A 17,534-nucleotide genomic window follows, 5' to 3' on the forward strand; every position below is an offset into this window, starting at 1 on the left:
GGAGGAGAGGTGGAGGAGGAGGTAGAGGAGAGGTGGAGGAGGAGGTAGAGGAGAGGAGGAGGAGGAGGTAGAGGAGAGGAGGAGGAGAGGTGGAGGAGGAGGTAGAGGAGAGGAGGAGGAGAGGTGGGAGGAGGAGGTAGAGGAGAGGTGGAGGAGGAGGTAGAGGAGAGGTGGAGGAGGAGGTAGAGGAGAGGAGGAGGTAGAGGAGAGGAGGAGGAGGAGAGGTGGAGGAGGAGGTAGAGGAGAGGAGGAGGAGGAGGAGGAGGAGAGGGAGGAGGAGGAGGTGGAGGAGGAGGAGGGAGAGGAGGAGGAGGAGGAGGAGGAGAGGAGGAGGAGGAGGAGGAGAGGTGGAGGAGAGGTGGAGGAGGAGGAGGGGAGGAGGAGGAGGAGGAGGTAGAGGAGAGGTGGGAGGAGGAGGTAGAGGAGAAGGAGAGGTGGAGGAGGAGGTAGAGGAGAGGAGGAGGAGAGGTGGAGGTAGAGGAGAGGAGGAGGTAGAGGAGAGGAGGTGGAGGAGAGGTGGAGGAGGAGGTAGAGGAGAGGAGGAGGGAGAGGAGGAGAGGAGGAGGAGGAGGAGAGGAGGAGGAGAGGTGGAGGAGGAGGTAGAGGAGAGGAGGAGGAGGAGGAGGTAGAGGAGAGGAGGAGGAGGAGGAGAGGTGGAGGTAGAGGAGAGGAGGAGGAGAAGGAGAGGTGGAGGAGGAGGTAGAGGAGAGGAGAAGGAGAGGTGGAGGAGGAGGTAGAGGAGAGGAGGAGAGGTGGAGGAAGAGGTAGAGGAGAGGAGGAGGAGAAGGAGAGGTGGAGGAGGAGGTAGAGGAGAGGAGGAGGAGAAGGAGAGGAGGAGGAGGAGGAGGAGGTAGAGGAGAGGAGGAGGTAGAGGAGAGGAGGAGGAGGAGAGCTGGAGGAGGAGGTAGAGGAGAGGAGGAGGAGAAGGAGAGGTGGAGGAGGAGGTAGAGGAGGAGGAGAAGGAGAGGTGGAGGAGGAGGTAGAGGAGAGGAGAAGGAGAGGTGGAGGAGAGGAGGAGGAGAAGGAGAGGTGGAGGAGGAGGAGGAGGAGAAGGAGAGGGGAGGTGGAGGAGGAGGTAGAGGAGAGGAGGAGGAGAAGGAGAAGAGGAGGAGGTAGAGGAGAGGAGGAGGAGGTAGAGGAGAGGAGGAGGAGAAGGAGAGGTGGAGGAGGAGGTATAGGAGAGGAGAAGGAGAGGTGGAGGAGGAGGTAGAGGAGAGGAGGAGAGGTGGAGGAGGAGGTAGAGGAGAGGAGGAGGAGAAGGAGAGGTGGGAGGAGGAGGAGGTAGAGGAGAGGAGGAGGAGAAGGAGAGGAGGAGGAGGAGGTAGAGGAGAGGAGGAGGAGAAGGAGAAGTGGAGGAGGAGGTAGAGGAGAGGAGGAGGAGGAGGTAGAGGAGAGGAGAAGGAGAGGTGGAGGAGGAGGTAGAGGAGAGGAGGAGAGGTGGAGCAGGAGGTAGAGGAGAGGAGGAGGAGAAGGAGAGGTGCAGGAGGAGGTAGAGGAGAGGAGGAGGAGAAGGAGAGGTGGAGGAGGAGGTAGAGGAGAGGAGGAGGAGAAGGAGAGGAGGAGGTAGAGGAGAGGAGGAGGAGAAGGAGAGGTGGAGGAGGAGGTAGGGGAGAGGAGAAGGAGAGGTGGAGGAGGAGGTAGAGGAGAGGAGAGGAGGAGGAGAAGGAGAGGTGGAGGAGGAGAAGGAGAGGTGGAGGAGGAGGTAGAGGAGAGGAGGAGGAGAAGGAGAGGTGGAGGAGAAGGAGAGGTGGAGGAGGAGGTAGAGGAGAGGAGGAGGAGAAGGAGAGGTGGAGGAGGAGGTAGAGGAGAAGGAGAGGTAGAGGAGAGGAGGAGGAGAGGTGGAGGAGGAGGTAGAGGAGAGGTGGAGGAGGAGGTGGAGGAGAGGAGGAGGAGGAGGAGAGGTGGAGGAGGAGGTAGAGGAGAGGAGAAGGAGAGGTGGCGGAGGAGGTGGAGGAGAGGAGGAGGAGAGGTGGAGGAGGAGGTAGAGGAGAGGAGGAGGAGAAGGAGAGGTGGAGGAGGAGGTAGAGGAGAAGGAGAGGTGGAGGAGGAGGTAGAGGAGAGGAGGAGGAGGAGAGGTGGAGGAGGAGGGAGGTGGAGGAGAGGTGGGAGGAGGAGAGGGAGGAGAGGGAGGAGGAGGAGGGAGAGGGAGGAGGAGGAGAGGTGGAGGAGGAGGGAGGAGGAGGAGAGAGGTGGAGGAGGAGAGGAGAGGAGAAGGAGAGGTGGAGGAGAAGGAGAGTTGGAGGAGGGGAGAGGAGGTGGAGGAGGAGAAGGAGAGGTGGAGGAGGAGAGGTAGAGGAGGAGGTAGAGGAGAGGAGGAGGAGAAGGAGAGGTGGAGGAGGGGAGAGGAGGAGCGGTGGAGGAGGAGGTAGAGGAGAGGTGGAGGAGGAGGTAGAGGAGGAGGAGAAGGAGAGGTGGAGGAGGAGGTAGAGGAGAGAAGGAGAGGTGGAGGAGGAGAAGTTGGTGGTGGAGGAGGAGGAGAAGGAGAGGTGGAGGAGGGGAGAGGAGGTGGAGGAGAGGAGGAGGAGAAGGAGAGGTGGAGGAGGAGGTGGAGGAGAGGAGGAGGAGAAGGAGAGGTGGAGGAGAAGGAGAGGTGGAGGAGGGGAGAGGAGAGGAGGTGGTGGAGGAGAGGAGGAGGAGAGGTGAAGGAGAATGAGAGGTAGAGGAGAAGAGGAGGAGAGGTGGAGGAGGAGGAGAAGCAGAGGTGGAGGTGGTGGAGGAGGAGAGGTAGAGGAGGAGGTGCTCCATGTGTTCAGTTGCTCACTGAGACAGACAGTCTGTACTGTACTGTATGGAGTTACACCTTGTGGAACAGCGGGGACTCTGAAGCAACACAAACACACATAATAACATACACACTATACACACGTACACATAGATTTTGTGTTGTAGATATGTGGTAGTGGAGTATTGGCTTGAGGGCACACACTTAGTGTGTTGTGAAATCTGTTATGAATGTATTGCAATGTTTTAAAAATGGTATAACTGCCTTCATTTTGCCAGATCCCTGGAAGAGTAGCTGCTGCCTTGGCAACAGCTAATGGGGATCCATAATAAACCCCAGGAAGAGTAGCTGCTGCCTTGGCAACATCTAATGGGGATCCATAATAAACCGCAGGAAGAGTAGCTGCTGCCTTGGTAACAGCTAATGGGGATCCATAATAAACCCCAGGAAGAGTAGCTGCTGCCTTGGCAACAGCTAATGGGGATCCATAATAAACCCCAGGAAGAGTAGCTGCTGCCTTGGCAGGAACTAATAGGGATCCATAATAAACCCCAGGAAGAGTAGCTGCTGCCTTGGCAACAGCTAATGGGGATCCATAATAAACCCCAGGAAGAGTAGCTGCTGCCTTGGCAGGAACTAATAGGGATCCATAATAAACCCCAGGAAGAGTAGCTGCTGCCTTGGCAGGAACTAATAGGGATCCATAATAAACCCCAGGAAGAGTAGCTGCTGCCTTGGCAGGAACTAATGGGGATCCTTAACAAATACAAATACAGAGACTACACCATTACCCTCACCCCCACTTTTTTCTGATGTCCATTAGCTAATCCCTGTTCTGTCATTTAGCATGCAAACACACACTCAGACATACGCACACTAACGTACACACACATACAGCTCACAAACCACACACACACCTAATGTCATTTTGCAAACCCTGGTCAACATCTGTCTGACAGTTTAATGCTGTGTGAAAATGTTAAGTGAATTACCTAGGGAACAACCAATTCAATCTAAAACCACTAAGAACACTCCAATGTTTCATCAACTAAACTAAATGTTTTCCCGGGATTTAATGGCCAGTTTCCCTAACACACATAGAGTAATGCTATCTGCTATTAAAGTTCAAGTCAAGGGCAAGATGTTACTGCAGTAAGTAGACTACAGTACTTGCACTTCCAAGATACAGTTTGCTAAAATGACATGCAAAGACTTGAATAGAATTGTGTCCAAGTGTGAATAAAGCGAGTGTTTTGGTGCTGTGGATACGTTTGAAATCATTTAACATGCGGTTAAGAAAGCCCTGGTTCGTCAGACCACCCTCCAAACGAAGCCTCCTTTTTCACACCGACCGCCTATGTCATTTACCATTTCCCTGGTGAGTGATTGTGCCTTTTTGCCACTGGCCACAGCAGAGAAAGAGGGATGAGTGAGAAGGGGAGGAGGGGAAGGCAAAGGAGGAAGGGAGAGAAAAAAGGGATTGAGGAAGTCTGGTTTTCTCTGTCTGATAGCAGGAGAGTCAGACAATGATGAAGTCAGTCCAGGGGTAATTGTAGCTGTTAAGTCATTTCACCACTACAATGACTTCATCCTCTGGCATATTGCTCTTGGACATCTCCTGTCAAACTCGCTCAGCTGTCAGTCTATACCTGTTGGCTTTGGATTAAGTCCATTGCAATTAGAATTAGGTTGAATAATGCGTACTGTGTGATAATACAACGCTGATTCTGTGCCGTCTCATTGCATTTAAAATGTCTGTGAAAGGATTCATTGTCGAGTGAAATAAACGACCTAATCTGGCGTTTTAGAAATTTAAACTGGATGAATTGTCAATGTATTACCGGAACCTTGGCAGACTGTTTGGTTTATTTGGAAATCATACCGTATCATATTCAAATTGTATAAAAAGTATCTTTCTAGTATAGCCTATACCTATCTGGAACTTTTTCTGTGCACATCATATACCATAGAATTCTACAGTTCAAGCATAGAATTCCAAGGATTCGAGGTTTAGGAAGCCAAGCTAACGGGTGTATGTCAGATAGTGAGGAAGGAGAAATCCAAACACCATGGTAGAATCATGACAGACACATGTATGGACCTGTCATACCACAATACTGCATCCAACTGTATTATATTTAACTGTAAATGTTTGATGCATGACTGGTTTTGGATACTCTGACTGGCCAGATGAGGATGGTCTCGTCTCTCCCTCTGCGCTCTGGTTCTTCACAATGTTTATCCAAACTAGCTATGTTTCATAGACACGGTCACCTTGGCCTTCTCTTTAGAGGTGTACTTTGTAGCAAAGGTCATATATAAGATTTGCTTGGTCGATTGGTTGACTGGTTGATTGACTAACAGCCTTTCTTTTCTCTGTGTCACATGCAGGTACCAGATCCACACGGGCCTCCAGCACTCGGTCATCAGGCCCACCCAGGCCAACTGCCTGCCCCTGGAGAATGTCACACTACCCCAAAAGCTCCGGCAGGCAGGCTACGCCACCCATATGGTGGGCAAGTGGCACCTGGGCTTCTACAAGCGTGGCTGCATGCCCACTCAGCGCGGCTTCGACACATTCTTTGGGTCCCTTTTGGGTAGTGGTGACTACTACAGCCACTATAAATGTGACGGTCCAGGCATGTGTGGCTATGACCTGTACGAAGGGGAGGAGGCAGCCTGGGAACAGGATCGGGGCCGATACTCAACCTTGATGTTCACCCAAAAAGCTGTGGACATCCTGGCACACCACAACCCCCAGAAACCCTTATTCCTCTACTTGGCCTTTCAGGCAGTCCATTCCCCGCTACAGGTGCCCGCTCGCTACTTGGAGCGCTACAAGTCCATCCCTAACTTACATCGGCGCAAGTACGCCGCCATGGTGTCCTGCCTGGACGAGGCCGTCCACAACCTCACGCTGGCACTGAAGCGTTACGGTTTCTACGACAATACAGTGATAGTGTACTCGTCAGACAACGGGGGTCAGCCCATGGCCGGGGGCAACAACTGGCCTCTCAGGGGGAGCAAGGCCACCTACTGGGAGGGAGGAATCCGGGCCGTAGGCTTCGTTCACAGTCCCCTGCTACTGAACAAGGGGACCCGATGCCGGGCATTGATCCACATCACAGACTGGTTCCCCACCCTGGTGTCCCTGGGGGAGGGGACCCTGGACGAAGATCTCAACCTGGATGGCTACGACGTGTGGGAGGCCATCAGCGAGGGCCGCCAGTCCCCCCGCCACGACATTCTGCACAACATCGACCCCATCTACACCAAGGCAAAGAACGGCTCATGGAAGGCTGGCTATGGCCTCTGGAATACGGCCATCCGAGCCGCCCTCCGGGTGGGCCACTGGAAGCTTCTCACGGGGGTGCCTGGCTACAGCGACTGGGTCCCTCCGCAGACCTTCTCCAATCTGCTTCTGACCAACCGCTGGCATAACGAATATGTCCGCTGGGACCAGGGGAAGTCCGTCTGGCTGTTCAACATCATAGCCGATCCCTACGAGAGAGTGGACCTGTCTCTACGCTACCCACACATAGTGAAGAAGATGCTAATGCGGCTAGCACAGTACAATAGGACGGCCATCCCGGTGCGCTACCCGGCTAAAGACTCCCGCTCCAACCCTAACTTCAACGGAGGGGTGTGGGGACCCTGGTACAAAGAGGATGAAGATGATAGAGAGACTAACCTCCTTACCAACAACCTGGCCAAGAAGAGACGGAAGAAGAAAGTGAAGAAGAGGAAGCTGAAGGACTGAAAGAAAGGTGGAGGACTAGTCTTTTTATTTATTGCTGTGCCTTTTTGTTGTGAAAGACGTTTCGATGGTCAGATCTCAGGGATTGACACACGATCGCTCTTTAAAGATTGTCCTGCTCAATGATTTGAAGACTTTAATGGACTGGTGCTTTGGATATTACATGAACTCAATGGACAAATGGACCTATATTTGCCTCAGAGAGTAGGCTTTAAGGAAACAACCCACTTTAATAACTACTGTCAGACCCAGCACCTATGACCTCAAGACTATGAGTTAGGGCCTTTAAATAATGTTTATTTTTCTAGATTTTGATTGCATGCTTGAACTTCTGTGGCCTTACAATTTTTATTAGATTTCTGACATTTAGGCAAAGAGAAAATAAATATAGAATGAATCTTTGTAGACAGCACCATATATTTGGGCTAAAGAAAAATAAAAAAGATGAATAGTTATATTATATTAGCTGTTGATTGTAGTGTTGCAAGAAAATGAAAACAAAATGTCGGATTTATATTGGACAGTCAACTGAGATTTACTCTGTTTCATGAGGACAGTCCGTCTGAACTTTAGAACAATCTATGTTCTCCCCATTAGTTCTGTCTAGTCTGGCACCAGGTAAACCTGAATGTAAAACAAATTAGCTAACAAAATAAAATGTGTTTTTCTCATTCTCTCATTTGTCTCATTCCACCTCTTGTCTTTCTCACCATCTTTCTCTCTCTGTACTTCCATGTCTCTCTCTCTCGCTCCCTGTCTCTCTCTCTCGCTCCCTGTCTCTCTCTCTCGCTCCCTGTCTCTCTCTCGCTCCCGCTCTCTCTCTCGCTCCCTGTCTCTCTCTCGTTCCCTGTCTCTCTCTCTCTCGCTCCCTGTCTCTCTCTCTCTCGCTCCCTGTCTCTCTCTCGTTCCCTTTCTCTCTCTCTCGCTCCCTGTCTCTCTCTCTCTCACTCCCGCTCTCTCTCGCTCCGTCTCTCTCTCTCTCTCTCTCTCTCTCTCTCTCTCTCTCTCTCTCTCTCTCTCTCTCTCACTCCCTCTCTCTCGCTCCCTCTCTCTCGCTCCCTGTCTCTCGCTCCCGCTTCCACTCTCTCGTTCCCGCTCTCTCGCTCCCACTCTCTCTCTCTCGCTCCCTGTCTCTCTCGCTCCCTGTCTCTCGCTCCCACTCTCTCTCTCTCGCTCCCTGTCTCTCTCGCTCCCTGTCTCTCTCTCTCGCTCCCGCTCTCTCTCGCTCCCTCTCTCTCTCTCGCTCCCTGTCTCAAGCATTTATCGACATTTTTATCAGACCCATTTGTCTCATATCTTGGGCGGCAGTCAGTGTTTATTTGTGACCAGAAAAATAATATAAAGCTCAAATTTATCAGTCTTAGTGTTGGGATGGGCAGAGGAATGTAACTCGCAACCAATACGTCAAAGTGTTTAATTTGACTTCCTGTTCCATGGCGTGGTCAATAGACGTGTACACAGGTACGAACGCACACTTATTTATTTTCTTTTGTATTTTGATCTTCTTCTTCTTTTTACTCCTTTATCTCCCCAGTTTTGTGTTGTCCAACTGGTAGTTACAGTCTTGTCTCATTGCTGCAACTCCCGTACGGACTCGGGAGAGGTGAAGGTCGTGCGTCCACCGAATCACAACCCAACCCCACACTGCTTCTTGACACAATGCCTGCTTAACCCGGAAGCCAGCCGCACCAATGTGTCGGAGGAAACACTGTGACGACCGTGTCAGCGTGAACTGTGCCCGGCCCACCACAGGAGTCGCTAGTGCGCGATCAGACAAGGACATCCCTGCCCGGCCAAACCTTCCCCTAACCCGGACGACGCTGGGCCAATCGTGCGCCGCCCCATGTGTCTCCCGGGCGCGAACGACTGTGATGGAGCCTGGACTTGAAACCAGAATCTCTAGTCCGACAGCTAGTACTGCAGTGCCTTAGACCACTGCACCACTCGGGAGGCCGAATGCACACTTTTTGATGAGGAACGCACCCCAACGTTTAAAAAACGAAAGAGGTGCCGGTGCTTCGTTTTATTTGTATTTTATCGCCAAATCAGTCATTTAATGATGCTAAATGACTGTTAAATGCCCCCTAAAGCTATATACAATGCTTGATGATGATAGATCCCAACCTAAATGTATTTCTATAAAAGTGTGTTGTTGTTAAGTGCTGCTCTTTACATGCATTCCACATGCTCGTATTAATGTGGGGCGGCAGGGTAGCCTAGTGGTTAGAGTGCTGGACTAGTAACTGAAAGGTTGCAAGTTCGAATCCCCGAGCTGACAAGGTTCTGCACCTGAACAGGCAGTTAGGCACTGTTCCTAGGCCGTCATTGAAAATAAGAATTTGTTCTTAACTGACTTGCCTAGAAAAATAAAGGTTTAAAAAAATGTGAGCCTTGTGCTTGGTGGTGCTACAATTGAGTAAAGAGACCCATTTTTGTCGTTTTTTATTTTCTCTCCTGTAAATCTAAAATGTTGTTTTTTAATCATGACCAGATCCCCATGCTAAGCCGCTCTCCCCATGGGATGCACAGCAGGTCATAGCTCAAGAATGTAACCAAGGACGACCAAATTGTTTGCTACTTTAAATCCAAATGACAAAGTAGAATTCCACAAAGTGGAATACCGGAATGCGAGCTCGCATTCCAACTAACCCAACCAGGTCTAGAAATACAATCTTTCCATACTATTGGATGGTCCCCATCCAGACACCCAGAGATAGGGGCTCGCTGCTGGAACCTTCCCCAGAGCGTGATGCACTCTTCTCCCATACAGACCACCCCACCTCCCCCTAACCCAATCCGTGCCAAGTCATGATCTCAAGCTACACCACATAAACCCCCCTCTATGTTGGCTAACCGACCGAGGCTAACCGACCGAGAAGAGTTTTTCCAATTCACATGACCCGACAAGAAAAACCCCAGCCCTATTGTCATAGCACAGATGAAAAGGGAAGCCATCTTCAATAATAAAATATAATATTTTGTCATAGCCTATAAATAGGACCCAGAGTTTTACCTGACCAGGTCATGAGATCAGGAAAAACTCCAGGCTTCAGAAAAGACCGGTAGGAATTTTGCCACACCACTTTTGAACCTGTGGTGCCACCTCTGTTTTTATCCATATATACACAATATATACATTATATACACTATAAAAACACACCTCTGATTTTATCCATACACTATATACACTATATATACACACACCCTTGTTTTTATCCAGATATACACTATATACACACCTCTGAGTTGATCCATATATGCACTATTTATATACACTATATATACCCTCACCTCTGATTTGATCCATGTATACACTATATATATACACTATATATACACACACCTCTGTTTTATCCATATATACACTATATATACACACCTCTGTTTTATCCATATATACACTATATATGCACTATATATGCACTATATATACACACACCTCTGTTTTATCCATATATACACTATATATACACTATATATGCACTATATATACACACACCTCTGTTTTTATCCATAAATACACTATATATGCACTATATATACACACCTCTGTTTTATCCATATATACACTATATATACACTATATATACACTATATATGCACTATATATACACACACCTCTGTTTTATCCATATATACACTATATATGCACTATATATACACACCTCTGTTTTATCCATATATACACTATATATGCACTATATATACACACACCTCTGTTTTATCCATATATACACTATATATACACTATATATACACTATATATGCACTATATATACACACACCTCTGTTTTTATCCATAAATACACTATATATACACTATATATACACACCTCTGTTTTATCCATATATACACTATATATGCACTATATATACACACACCTCTGTTTTTATCCATAAATACACTATATACACACCTCTGTTTTTATCCATATATACACTATATATACATTATATATATATATACACTATATATGCACTATATATACACACACCTCTGTTTTTATCCATAAATACACTATATACACACCTCTGTTTTTATCCATATATACACTATATATACATTATATATATATATATACACTATATATGCACTTTACAGTGGGGCAAAAAAGTATTTAGTCAGCCACCAATTGTGCAAGTTCTCCCACTTAAAAATATGAGAGGCCTGTAATTTTCATCATAGGAACACTTCAACTATGACAGACAAAATGAGAAGAAAAAAAATCCAGAAAATCACATTGTAGGATTTTTAAAGAATCTATTTGCAAATTATGGTGGAAAATAAGTATTTGGTCACCTACGGCAGGGTAGCCAAGTGGTTAGAGTGTTGGACTAGTAACCGGAAGGTTGCAAGTTCAAATCCCCGAGCTGACAAGGTACAAATCTGTCGTTCTGCCCCTGAACAGGCAGTTAACCCACTGTTCCTAGGCCATTATTGAAAATAAGAATTTGTTCTTAACTGACTTGCCTAGTTAAATAAAGGTCAAATAATAACACAGTAATATGCTTTGATCCTGATAATTGTGGTAACTTTTCATTCAGCACTCATGCGAACAGCCATGTCTGTACGGTTTGGGTTTCCGCATGATAAAGGTGCAAATTAGAGAAGGCCGGATCAGCTGGCAGTGACTACATCTGAACACCTTGACACAGCTAAGATCCTGATGTACATCATCTCTCTCTCAGTGATGAAAGATGATACAGAATGCCATGCAGCTGTTGTCCAACGAAGAAAAACATACATAGATGTAATAATCCATGTGAAATCTCGTAAATGCAACCAAAAACGGCAAATGTAATTGGCACTCTTGCAAAAACACACATATAGCAAACACTGCAAGTCTGCACTCCCAAATCTCTTGGCAGGAATGTCACATTCCAATCAGGAGATGTAATGGAGTTTTTAATAAGGGGTTCTATGGGATTAAAGATGGCCGCCACCCCACTCATATTTGTCAATGGTGTAATGTGGTTTCCACTAGTTACTACAGCCACAAAGTAAAAATGTGCTATATTGTAAAAATTCATGAAAACAAAATATATAATTTGGGTCTTAATTGAAGGTTAGGGTTAGGCATAAGGTTAGCAGTGTGGTTAAGTTTAGGTTAGGTCACTGTTCTACAACAATCTTAAACAATGGAAGAATTTTCTGTTAGAACTAAGGGTTCATGTTTGCTATATTAATGTTGTTTTACATTCTAAATCAAGAAAAACATGCCAAAATGCTAACAAAATTAGCTCTGGAGCATTATACAGTGATATAAAACAAAACAAAAACAAGTTTGGAGATTTGTATTACATATTTGAATAATCAAATTAAACAATCAAGGCCTTTAAACACTTGTTGGACAATACTTGTACAAATGAAATGAATTATAATTAGTTGTGATGATTCAATCATTGTTGTATTTTATTAAGATGTTGTACCTTTACAAAGTGTGATAGCTGATACTTTGGTCTATCAAAATATATAATTCAATTTTTTTAAAATATTAAGACAAATATTTGTGGGGAAAAAGTTGAGATTGTCCCGAGCTCTAAAACAGCAACATTTTCTCTAATCCTAATGGCAAAATGTGTAAAAAGCAATGGGATTAGCTTCAATACTGTTCATCTGTCATTCTGCCCCATAAAAACATTGAAAAATAATCATCATTTGGTGGTGGGGATGCTCTGCCCAGGAGGAAGACGCTCCGCCCAGGAAGTGTCTTCAAGGTTAGTGATTGATGTGTTAGGATGTTACATCCATTGCCTGTGGGAACAGGAGCTGCCTTGCTTTGTTATGATGGGAAGTTTATGTAGGAACACACAGTCACACATTGTACACACACACTTTGCGTGTCATACCTGCAGCTGGAAAAACATAGTGTTCTGTTGTCATGCAAAATTACAGCTCCACATACACAACTGAGTTAAGCCTAAATATTAACAGTGACATGTATTGGTCCTTGTGTGGAGGTGTGGAGTGTGGGCGTTGGCGTGTGTGTGCTTAAGTACATGTGTGCTTCTGTCAGTATAGTGTTTGTGTGTATGGACGTATGTGTTTTGCAGAGACTGCATTCACGGTAAACACTGAATATGTCGGCTCAGTCTGAAATGACCTTTACATTTCAATTGCACTATATCGCAGATCTTTGATTGAATCTATCCTCTAGTTAGTTCTATCCCTACCCCTCACTTGTCTGCGTTTATCCCCTTCTCCCTCTATTTCAATCCCTCACTCTCTTCTTTGTCTACTCTTCTCCTGCTTGTCTTTCCATAGTCTTCTCCCCCCTTTCTCCCATTCTAACACAGGCCCAGGCCTGTGGGGGAGCTAGCTCTCCAGCTGTGCTGTCAGCTTTAAGCTCTCTCCAATGAGGGCCCCAACACTCCCACCCCCAGTGGACCTATCCATCTCTCAACAGCATGCTCTCTATCAGATCCGCTGACCACACGCCCTGCTCCGCCCACTAAGAGCTGGGCCATACCATTAGCCACAGGAGGGGTAACGCCTTCTACTCCCATACAGAATACACCATGACAATGGCCAGGAGGATTTCCTCCTCCACTCTGACCCAGAGTCACTGATTATACTGGCAAGAACACTCGAAAGACTACACCCTCAACAATGAATGCCCTGACCAAAAGTTATGGTTGAATCAATTCATCAACTCACAAGTCACACGCATCACTCAGAGGTATGATGATGTCATAGATTATGGCTTTCTGTAATTTTGGTTGCAGGTTCGCGTGACGGACCATGAGAAAGGAATATCTTGTTCTCTCCTATATCATAGGATATGCAGGAACTAGTGTTTCTGTTTGCAATGATGTCATGGGTGACCCCTTCTGATCCTAGCCGTCCCTTGACCGTGGCCACTACCCATAGCTGACAATGGAAGGCAGGTCCAAGTGTGGAACAAGCACGTTTCCCAGGTTGAAAGGCAGATTTATTTTGCCAAATGACCAATGATGTAACCTGTATTGGTTGATGATTCACTGGCTCCTCCTTCTTTGATTAATCACATTCAGTTTCTCAAAACACACATTGACTGTTTAGCTTGTCCATTGGGAGACTAGAGAGAAATATGCTAATTGAGGCAAACATGCAGACAATTTACTCTATATCCTTCATTGGCAGATGAAGGTAATTATGAATATCTATTATGAATATGAATTTATTATGAATATTCCCAATCCAAATGATGCGTATGAGATCAGTCCTCCACTGTTTCTCTGTCATCATGTATGAAACAGAAAGCAAACTGAGCGCCAGCAGGTTTTCACAGCGTTGTCTATATCAGTGGTTCCCAAACTGTGGGGCTCATCGCAATATATATATATATATATATATATATATATATATATATATATATATATATATATATATATATACTGTATTTTAAAGGAACTCAGTCCAGCATTCAACTTACTTTTGAAAGTTGTAATAGTAGAAGGCACAAGGTGCAATGTTTTAATTGGGTAGTACATCATCAGTTCCTCTTGTCATGTCAATAATTGCAGACCTTAGAGAGCTATTTATAACTTGTCAGAAATGTCCAGATCAACTAGTCCATGCCAGCTAGTTTTTATTAGCTAGTGTTTTTTTTAACCCATATATTGTTGTAATGTTTGAATCACTCAAATATCACATTAATACATATTAGACATGGCAAAATGCATAGAATTGCAAGAAAATGAGCTTTAAAACGGCAATATTTTCTCTGCACCCAATGACAAAATGTGTAGTTTTGCATAAAATGAGCTTTAAACCTGCAAAAATGTCTCTCCACCAACAAGAGTGATGTGAACAGTTTGTGTTATGAACAGTGCTTGGATAGCTCTCTGTCAACTGACTCAAGAAGTGGAGGAAATGTTGGACAGCTCTCTGTCAACTGACTCAGGAAGTGGAGGAAATGTTGGACAGCTCTCTGTCAACTGACTCAAGAAGTGGAGGAAATGTTGGACAGCTCTCTGTCAACTGACTCAGGAAGTGGAGGAAATGTTGGACAGCTCTCTGTCAACTGACTCAGGAAGTGGAGGAAGTGTTGGACAGCTCTCTGTCAACTGACTCAGGAAGTGGAGGAAGTGTTGGACAGCTCTGTGTCAACTGACTCAGGAAGTGGAGGAAGTGTTGGACAGCTCTGTGTCAACTGACTCGGGAAGTGTTGGACAGCTCTCTGTCAACTGACTCAGGAAGTGGAGGAAGTGTTGGACAGCTCTCTGTCAACTGACTCAGGAAGTAGAGGAAGTGTTAGAAAGCTCTGTGTCAACTGACTCAGGAAGTAGAGGAAGTGTTGGACAGCTCTCTGTCAACTGACTCAGGAAGTGGAGGAAGTGTTGGACAGCTCTCTGTCAACTGACTCAGGAAGTGGAGGAAGTGTTGGACAGCTCTCTGTCAACTGACTCAGGAAGTAGAGCAAGTGTTGGATAGCTCTCTGTCAACTGACTCAGGAAGTAGAGGAAGTGTTGGACAGCTCTGTGTCAACTGACTCAGGAAGTGGAGGAAGTGTTGGATAGCTCTCTGTCAACTGACTCAGGAAGTAGAGGAAGTGTTGGATAGCTCTCTGTCAACTGACTCAGAAAGTGGAGGAAGTGTTGGACAGCTCTCTGTCAACTGACTCAGGAAGTAGAGGAAGTGTTGGATAGCTCTCTGTCAACTGACTCAGGAAGTAGAGGAAGTGTTGGACAGCTCTGTGTCAACTGACTCAGGAAGTGGAGGAAGTGTTGGATAGCTCTCTGTCAACTGACTCAGGAAGTAGAGGAAGTGTTGGATAGCTCTCTGTCAACTGACTCAGAAAGTGGAGGAAGTGTTGGACAGCTCTCTGTCAACTGACTCAGGAAGTAGAGGAAGTGTTGGATAGCTCTCTGTCAACTGACTCAGGAAGTGGAGGAAGTGTTGGACAGCTCTCTGTCAACTGACTCGGGAAGTGGAGGAAGTGTTGGACAGCTCTGTGCCAACTGACTCAGGAAGTGGAGGAAGTGTTGGACAGCTCTCTGTCAACTGACTCAGGAAGTGGAGGAAGTGTTGGACAGCTCTGTGTCAACTGACTCAGGAAGTGGAGGAAGTGTTGGACAGCTCTGTGTCAACTGACTCAGGAAGTGTTGGACAGCTCTCTGTCAACTGACTCAGGAAGTGGAGGAAGTGTTGGACAGCTCTCTGTCAACTGACTCAGGAAGTAGAGGAAGTGTTCAAGCTCTGTGTCAACTGACTCAGGAAGTGGAGGAAGTGTTGGACAGCTCTCTGTCAACTGACTCAGGAAGTGGAGGAAGTGTTGGACAGCTCTCTGTCAACTGACTCAGGAAGTGGAGGAAGTGTTGGACAGCTCTCTGTCAACTGACTCAGGAAGTGGAGGAAGTGTTGGACAGCTCTCTGTCAACTGACTCAGGAAGTAGAGGAAGTGTTGGACAGCTCTGTGTCAACTGACTCAGGAAGTGGAGGAAGTGTTGGACAGCTCTCTGTCAACTGACTCAGGAAGTGGAGGAAGTGTTGGACAGCTCTCTGTCAACTGACTCAGGAAGTGGAGGAAGTGTTGGACAGCTCTCTGTCAACTGACTCAGGAAGTAGAGGAAGTGTTGGACAGCTCTCTGTCAACTGACTCAGGAAGTGGAGGAAGTGTTGGACAGCTCTCTGTCAACTGACTCAGGAAGTGGAGGAAGTGTTGGACAGCTCTCTGTCAACTGACTCAGGAAGTGGAGGAAGTGTTGGACAGCTCTCTGTCAACTGACTCAGGAAGTGGAGGAAGTGTTGGACAGCTCTCTGTCAACTGACTCAGGAAGTGGAGGAAGTGTTGGACAGCTCTGTGTCAACTGACTCAGGAAGTAGAGGAAGTGTTGGACAGCTCTCTGTCAACTGACTCAGGAAGTGGAGGAAGTGTTGGACAGCTCTCTGTCAACTGAGGAAAGCCAACTGACTCAGGAAGTGGAGGAAGTGTTGGACAGCTCTGTGTCAACTGACTCAGCTCTCTGTCAACTGACTCAGGAAGTGGAGGAAGTGTTGGACAGCTCTCTGTCAACTGACTCAGGAAGTAGAGGAAGTGTTAGAAAGCTCTGTGTCAACTGACTCAGGAAGTGGAGGAAGTGTTGGACAGCTCTCTGTCAACTGACTCAGGAAGTGGAGGAAGTGTTGGACAGCTCTCTGTCAACTGACTCAGGAAGTAGAGGAAGTGTTGGATAGCTCTCTGTCAACTGACTCAGGAAGTAGAGGAAGTGTTGGACAGCTCTGTGTCAACTGACTCAGGAAGTGGAGGAAGTGTTGGATAGCTCTCTGTCAACTGACTCAGGAAGTAGAGGAAGTGTTGGATAGCTCTCTGTCAACTGACTCAGAAAGTGGAGGAAGTGTTGGACAGCTCTCTGTCAACTGACTCAGGAAGTAGAGGAAGTGTTGGATAGCTCTCTGTCAACTGACTCAGGAAGTGGAGGAAGTGTTGGACAGCTCTCTGTCAACTGACTCAGGAAGTGGAGGAAATGTTGGACAGCTCTCTGTCAACTGACTCAGGAAGTGGAGGAAATGTTGGACATCTCTCTGTCAACTGACTCAAGAAGTGGAGGAAATGTTGGACAGCTCTCTGTCAACTGACTCAGGAAGTGGAGGAAGTGTTGGACAGCTCTCTGTCAACTGACTCAGGAAGTGGAGGAAATGTTGGACAGCTCTCTGTCAACTGACTCAGGAAGTGGAGGAAGTGTTGGACAGCTCTGTGTCAACTGACTCAGGAAGTAGAGGAAGTGTTGGACAGCTCTCTGTCAACTGACTCAGGAAGTGGAGGAAGTGTTGGACAGCTCTCTGTCAACTGACTCAGGAAGTGGAGGAAGTGTTGGACAGCTCTGTGTCAACTGACTCAGGAAGTGGAGGAAGTGTTGGACAGCTCTCTGTCAACTGACTCAGGAAGTGGAGGAAGTGTTGGACAGCTCTGTGTCAACTGACTCAGGAAGTGGAGGAAGTGTTGGACAGCTCTGTGTCAACTGACTCAGGAAGTGTTGGACAGCTCTCTGTCAACTGACTCAGGAAGTGGAGGAAGTGTTGGACAGCTCTCTGTCAACTGACTCAGGAAGTAGAGGAAGTGTTAGAAAGCT

The 17,534-nt window shown here is 46.9% G+C and overlaps 1 protein-coding gene across 1 annotated transcript in view; it reads left to right on the forward strand.

Annotated features, from left to right (window-relative positions):
• Positions 1 to 7,153, forward strand: part of LOC118392691 (arylsulfatase J-like) — a 45,255-nt gene extending 38,102 nt beyond the window's left edge. The window contains exon 2 of the mRNA XM_052459368.1: positions 5,114 to 7,153. Within this exon, the coding sequence (XP_052315328.1) occupies positions 5,114 to 6,482 (1,369 nt within the window). The 3' untranslated portion in view covers positions 6,483 to 7,153. The remainder of the gene's footprint in view (positions 1 to 5,113) is intronic.
• The last annotated feature ends 10,381 nt before the right edge of the window (positions 7,154 to 17,534 follow it).

This window comes from Oncorhynchus keta, chromosome 13, assembly GCF_023373465.1.
Source record: "Oncorhynchus keta strain PuntledgeMale-10-30-2019 chromosome 13, Oket_V2, whole genome shotgun sequence".
NCBI classification, from domain to species: domain Eukaryota; kingdom Metazoa; phylum Chordata; class Actinopteri; order Salmoniformes; family Salmonidae; genus Oncorhynchus; species Oncorhynchus keta.